Consider the following 6,996-nt stretch of genomic DNA (forward strand, 5'->3'; position numbering starts at 1 on the left):
AGAGAGTCAAGCAACTGCAGGAGTGGTAGATTTCGCTCCTCCTAAGTGATGGGGACACCGCAAGCTCGAGGGGGAGCGGCGAAGGTAGCTACAGTGGCGCCCCTCCCGGAGATGCAAGAGGGCGACCGACCGGGGGGAGGGGGAGAGGTGGCTGGCTCCAAAGAGAGATGCGAGGAGAGAGACCAGACCCTAGCTAGTTGTCTCATTGATTGGGGACGGATCATCGAATTGGAAAAGGCCACGTGGCCAGCCAAACAAGAAATCCCATCTATGCCCCCGGTAGGATCTGTGAACCACAGGGGCAACCATTCCAAATTTGTTCGCGGGCCACCCACACCGAAAATCCCTTGCACCCAAAGCCACAAGGCCGTCATCCGACTGATTTCTGCCCAGAAATCAGCCGGGTAACGAGCCGTTTGATCCTTCCGCATAACCGTGCGATTTGTCAACACTCTGACGAGTATGACAAGGGTCCTCTCTTTGCTTCCTTTTCTCCGTCTCTCTTTGTTCGCGTTTCTCCGTCGCTGCTCCCGGTGCCGCTAGCGCATCGCCGCTCAGCTCTCATAGCGACGCTCTCGTCGAAGGGCTGTTGAGCTCGCAAAAACAACAGGTAATTCCGATGCCCCAACACAAACACCCGACGACGCCTCCATCGTAGCGCCGTTGAGCTTGCAATAGCAGGTCACTCCGTGACGCCTCGAGAAACACTGGTGATGCTCCAGTTGGAGTGCGGTCGACCTCGCAATAGGCGGAGGTCACGCCGTGAGGCCTCCAGAAACAACTGCGACACTCCAGGAGCGCCGTCGACCTCACAACAGCAGGTCGCGCAGTGACGCCTCGAGAAACACCGGCGACGCTCCAGTCGTAGCGTCGTCGACCTCACAACAGCAGGTCACGCTGTAACTCCTCGACAAAACACTGGCGACGCTCCCGTCGCAGTGTCGTCGAGCTCACAACAGCAGTCACGTTGTGTCGACTAGACAAACACCAGCGACACAGTGCCATCGAGCTCGCAGCAGAAGGTGGTATAACACTGGCGACGACCCCATCCCAACACTGAAGATGCTCTTTCTCTTATCAGATCATCGCCGCAGTTGCATAGCAGCATATGCCGCCGGTGAGACATGCAATTTGCAGCATATGTACGGGTGACGTATGGGACATCCACCGCCGAGAAGACTTGCGGCTGCACCATGAGTGTTGCATGGTTGCATCTCCAGCCGGCCAGATCCTACAGTTGCAGCACTGGCAACCGACAGCACCATGAACATTGTAATGCAACTTTCGCCGCGACCGATTGACCTTGTGGTTGCAGCGCCGGCCACCAACATGCCACGAGCATTGCAAATGCAACCTTCTCTGCCGCTGATTGAACTTGTGGTTGCAGCGCCACGAGCGTTACATTGCAGGTTCCGCTGGCAAAATCCAACGGTTGCTGCGCCAGCCACCGGAAGCGGCACGACGATAGACCTTGTGGTTGCAGCGCCACGAGTGTTACATTGCAGCTTCCGCCGACGTGGGACACTGCGTTTGTAGCGTCAGTTGTCTGTTGCAGCACCACAAGCGCGTATTGGGATGTCGAGAAGCGAGGGGAAGAGCGAAGGCACTTGCAGCAGTAGCTATGGCGGTGGTGGCGTCCTTGCAGAAGATGGTGGTCCGGTGCAGCAGTGCTGCGGCGAGTGCTGCTGTCGTGGCTACATCGGTGGAGGACTGCAAAGAGAGAGAAGAGGGATGGTCCACACGCCTCGCAGGACCCCTTGATCCTCAGAACTACTGGTGGCAGCCGTTGCACCCAATAGCACTAGCAGGCAGTGCAACGCCACCCTTATTGTGTCAGTTTCACTTCGCAACATCTCGCCATCGCAACACAGACATCCAGCGATGCTTCATTATAGCTCCATGGTAGCACCAGCGCCACCCTCGACGACGCTCCATTGGAGCTCCATCACGGCACCTTGATGCTCTGTCGCAGCACCGACGATCCCAACGTTGCTCCATCGCAGCTCGCATCGCTGCACCCCCCCCCCCCCCCCCCCCCCGCGATGCTCCTTTGCAGCACCTAAGGCCGCGGGTAGTGCTGTGACGCCGGACAATGATCTCTGCTTCATCCTACTGATACAACGACCCCGGCGATGCTACGAGGCATGTTGCAATGGCCGCGGTGATGATGCGACCACATGCTTCGAATGACTATGGTGTACTTCGACGACCGTGGTGATGCTGCGACAGCATACCGACTGCTTCGACAATGCTGGAGCTGCCGCGGTGTGGGCACGACGACATGCTCGAACACCACGTGGTGTGCTTCGACGACCACGACAATGCTTCAACGGCCGTGGTGATGCTACGAGGTGTGCTACGACGATGGCGCGACGGCATCCCGACTGCTTTGATGATGCTGCGATGGTCGCGGCGTTAGCACGACGACATCTCGACTGCTTCGATGATGTTGTGACGGTTGCGGCGTTGGCACGACGACATGCTTCGAACACCCGTGGTGTGCTTCAACGGTCGCGGCGATGCTGCGAGGCATGCTTCGACCACTGCGACGATGGCGCGATGACATGCTTCTAATGCCCGTGTTGCTTCGACGGCCGCGGTGATGTTGTGACAACATGGTTTGACAACCGCGACGATGCTGAAAACAGCGTGATTCGAACAATTGTGGCGAGGCTGCAAAGTTGCGCTTCGACAACCGTGACAATGCTACGCCCGATTGCTACGACGATGCCGCAACGACGTGTTTCACGGCCGCTGCAGTATTGCGATGACACGAGGCTGCTCCGATGATGCAGCAACGGTCGAAGTGGGACGACAATGGTGGCCGGCTACTCCGCTAATGTTGCGATGGCATGCTAGTTTGGTTGGGTCTGTGGTCATTGGTAAGGCTGCCCAAGTACTAAACTTAGTCGTGCATGTAGTTAGTTAGCTGCATGTTAAGGTGGTTAGCTGCATGAGCGTCACAGGTCTAGTCGTGTGTATGTGCTTGTGTTAGTGGCACAACACCAGGGCAGTTTGTTAGCTCCGGTTGTGCGCGTGTTTACTGCTCAAGTGTCGGTAGACATATCTGCTTTGAGAAAGAGAAATTAGAGAGAGAGATACAGAGGCGAGGAGAGACGCGAGAGCTACTGGAGGAGCAGCACGCAGGAGGGCGGAGCCTTGGCGAGGGCGGAGAGCGCGCGTGTAGCGAGCGAGGCGAGTGGACGCAGATACAGGGTGAAGAGAGATAAAGATTACTGGATAAGGACAACAGTAGCCACACGATCCTGTAATATCGGACGGCGTCGGACGCGGTTGACGCTGAGCCAGAATCAGCCGGTTGGATACAAGTGTTTTCCAAGCCACAAACACGAATGTCCCATCAGCGGAAAACCCCGTGGAGTCACAGATGTGCGACCAATATCCTGAGGTGAAAAAAAAAATCAGTATTCATTGCTCCATCAACCAGTTTTGAACTTTTGATGTTATGGCTAGGGATCACCGCAGGCCAAATCAGACGGTCAGCGTCGCATCAGGCAAAGGATCGGACGGCCCAAATTCCCTAAGCTCTTAGAGCATCTCCAATAGATGATGTATATTTTGGTGCTCCAAACTGGTGATGTAAAAATTTAGAGCATCAAAAAGTGCTTTTTACATCTCCGAAAAAGTCTCAACTTCAACAGATGGTCCAAAACGGAGATGAGCGACTCCAACAGATGGTCCAAAACGAAGATGTAAAATTCTGAAAACGACCAACTACTACTTCATCTCAAGATAGTTCAAACATCAAATTCAACATAGTTCAAACATAGATGACATAAATTTAAACTAGCAGAACTACTCGTCGTCCGAGGGCATCCAGTATGACTCTTCGGAGTCATCCGAGGGCCCCCAGAACCCCTCGTCCTCTTCCTCCGATGATGACTCGATGGGGATCACGGTCGAGGGGCCGGCCTCGTCCTCCTCCTCCTTCGTCTTCTTCTCTTCCTCGGCATCACGCTTCCAGTAGAACTCCTGTTCGGCCTGGACGTACTCGGGATGCTCCCGCGCAAAGCGAGCCATCACCGCCTCGTCGCTCTCGCTGGGAGTGACGACAACCGTCGGTCTCTTCTTCTTCTTCGCCGGCATCGCCTCCATCCGGATGCCCTACGGCACGAGCCACTCCGTCGCCGCCCGGGACTCGATCTCCGGGAAGTTGAGGTCCGTCTTCGGCCGTCCGGCACGCCACACCGCCACGTCATAGGCACACGCTGCCTCATCGGCGGTGGGATACGTGCCGAGCCACCAACGATGCCCGGCGTCGGAGAACTCCACTCTGAAGTTCCCGGAGGGCTTCGCCCTCATGCCGAAGAAACCTGACTTGCCCTTCGGCGTCTTCTTCGGCACCATCGGGGAGCCGGCAGCGGCCGAGCGAGGAGCGACTCGGGGCGGCGGCCGAGCGGGGAGTGGGGCGGGGCGGAGGCGTGCGGCGCGGGGCGGAGGCGGACGAAGCGGGGAGGCGGCGTGCGGCGTGGGGCGGAGGCGGACGAAGTGGGGAGGCGGCGCGGGGCGGAGGCGAACGGAGCGGAACGGCGGAGTGCGGTGCAAGCGAGGGCGGGCGGCGGCGTGCGGCGCGGGGCGGAGTCGGACGGGGCCGGGGCAGGGCGGAGGCGGACGGAGTGGAGGCGGACGCGATGGGGTGGCGTGGCGGCAGGCGGCGGCCCGGATGGGGTGGAATCGGCGGCGGGGCGGCGTCGGGGAGCTGCGGGAGGGCGGTGGTGGGCGGGAGGAAGAAGGGGGAAAGGAAATGAAGAGCGGTCGGGCGTTGGCGTGGCCGCGGTTTTTACATCTCCTGCCTCCGGAGATGTAAATTTGCACCGCGTGGTGTTGAATTTTACATCTCCGAGAGGTGGAGATGTATTTTTTTTTTTTTTTGCATATGGACCATCTATTGGAGAGCTGTTTTTTACATCAAAAGATCTGAAAATGGATTATTTTTAGATATGGACCGTCTATTGAAGCTGCTATTAGGAGGCTCATGTGTTCAGACAAAGGATCGATCGCTAAACAAAAGCTACCACGGGGTTGCCAACCTGCCCTGCACTACGCCGTGTCATATGTGTCCTTTTTCTCGGGAGGCAAAGCTCGTGCCGTGCTGGTCGGCTTTACGGAGAGATAACAGACGATGAGCAGTCTTCTTTTCTACACGACGTAAACTTAGGCGTGTTTGGTCGAATACCACAACACGCCACGCCGCGAACAAAAATCGATCGGCGCCAAACTTTTGGCGTGCATGCAGTGCCGTCCAAAATGAATTAGCGACGCCCTACACTCTCCAACCTTGGTGCCAAAGCCCTCATCAACCTATATATACCACCACAACCCTGAGTCATAAACCTCAGCCCAAACCATTGCGTACTGCCAGCCTCTCTCCTTCCTCGACACCCTAATCCTCCAAGCCATGGCAATGGCGTCCACCAAGCCCCTGGCCCTCCTGCTGCTCGTGGCTCTGTCCGCGACGATGGCCATGCCCGCCGCCGGACAAGGCTCCTGCAACGGCCACAAGGTGACGGTGCAGAACCTGTGCGGCCACGACCTGACCCTGGGCATCGAGGCACGCTCCAACAGCAAGGCGCTCTTCCCCAACGGGTATCTGCTCCCCAGCGGGAAGCACGAGTCGTTCGACGTCTGCGCGTGGACGGGGAGCGTGTCGGCGCAGGGCGCTGCCGTGGCCGAGTTCCACATGGACCACGAGGGCGGGGCGTACTACGAGGTGAGCACCAACCAGGCGAGCATGCCCGTCCGTGTCTCCGTCACCCCGCACGGCAGCCCGCTGCAGGGCCACTGCCCCACCGCCGGGTGCGACACCGGCAACCACTGCTTCGAGCACTCCGTCCCCGGCGGCAACTGCCACGGCGTCACCGAGATCAAGATCGTCTACTACAACCCATAGGTGCATGTCTGATCGGCCGCGTTCGAACCTAGCTGCTTGCTGCACTTACTAGCTACTACTCGTCAGTGGCGTTGCAGCTGCAGCTATTGCCGACTAATCTTATTGTGTGTTCCGACGAGGATGTACCGTTGTCAGTCGTGTACTATCGGATTTGCAGTTTAAATACTACCGTATTTTGTGGTACTACAGTGTATTACTGTACGTAAAACATCTCTTTTATATTATAAGGAAAAACAATATACGTAATGGCGAGTCTAGACATGCGTGTGAGATTCCTTCGTCGATCGGTGTCGCAAATATTGGTTGCGCAGTAGCCTCTCAGAAGCAGTTTTGCTTTGTTTGCACTTATATGTCAGTGAACTGCAGCAACAATCAACGAGAAGAGACTTGATGGAACTATTCATGTGATGTGCCTACAGGTGTTTCATCACAAATCACTTTCATTCTTATCTTAAAATAGATCAGTGACTGCTAAAGTTTGAGAGAAAAGTTCTTTTGTTGTTTCCTGATGATCAAGATACGGCAAACATGCAACATACTATGTGGTGCCGCTTGTAAGCTAAGCTGGGACATTTATTGAAATTTCTGATCCCACCCACCCCCACGTCGAGTATTGCCCAAGTAATCTAGGGCCTCTCGACGTCTGGGACCTGATTTGTATAAAACAACGAGCCCGAGGAGATAGTTCGACAATTTTGGTTACGATTCTAGTTTGTCAAGAACAGGATAACCGACTGCCTTGATGCAGAAGCACTGGTCACTTTTTGTCACAACTGTCATGATGAGGGTGTATTAAACGCCCTCGCGCGGCGTCGAGTTTAGACTTTGTCGAGCTCTCAGAGTTGGTGTCAAAATTTTGCACCATGCATTGAAGATGGCTGGTTGGCTCAGAAATCAATCCCCTCAGACAAATCGAAAGAATGCGACCTCGCACAAGGGGAGCCACCTAGGCGCCCCGTGCTAGTAGAGGCATCATGGAAAAGAAGGAAGATAGGTTCTCTGACCGCCCTGGATGGACTGATGGATCAACCATGCCCTATACACTCCGTCTTGTTAAACACCAATCCAATCCACAACCTCCGAGC

General features: G+C 56.0%; 1 protein-coding gene across 1 annotated transcript; it reads left to right on the forward strand.

Moving 5' to 3' along the window:
• Window positions 1-5,212: 5,212 nt before the first annotated feature.
• LOC109752373 (uncharacterized) lies at window positions 5,213-6,075 on the forward strand. The gene has a single exon (XM_020311269.4). The coding sequence runs from the start codon at window positions 5,420-5,422 to the stop codon at window positions 5,909-5,911; it is 492 nt and encodes a 163-aa protein (XP_020166858.1). The 5' UTR covers window positions 5,213-5,419; the 3' UTR covers window positions 5,912-6,075.
• Window positions 6,076-6,996: the final 921 nt, after the last annotated feature.

This window comes from Aegilops tauschii, chromosome 6, assembly GCF_002575655.3.
Source record: "Aegilops tauschii subsp. strangulata cultivar AL8/78 chromosome 6, Aet v6.0, whole genome shotgun sequence".
Taxonomy (NCBI): Eukaryota; Viridiplantae; Streptophyta; class Magnoliopsida; order Poales; family Poaceae; genus Aegilops; species Aegilops tauschii.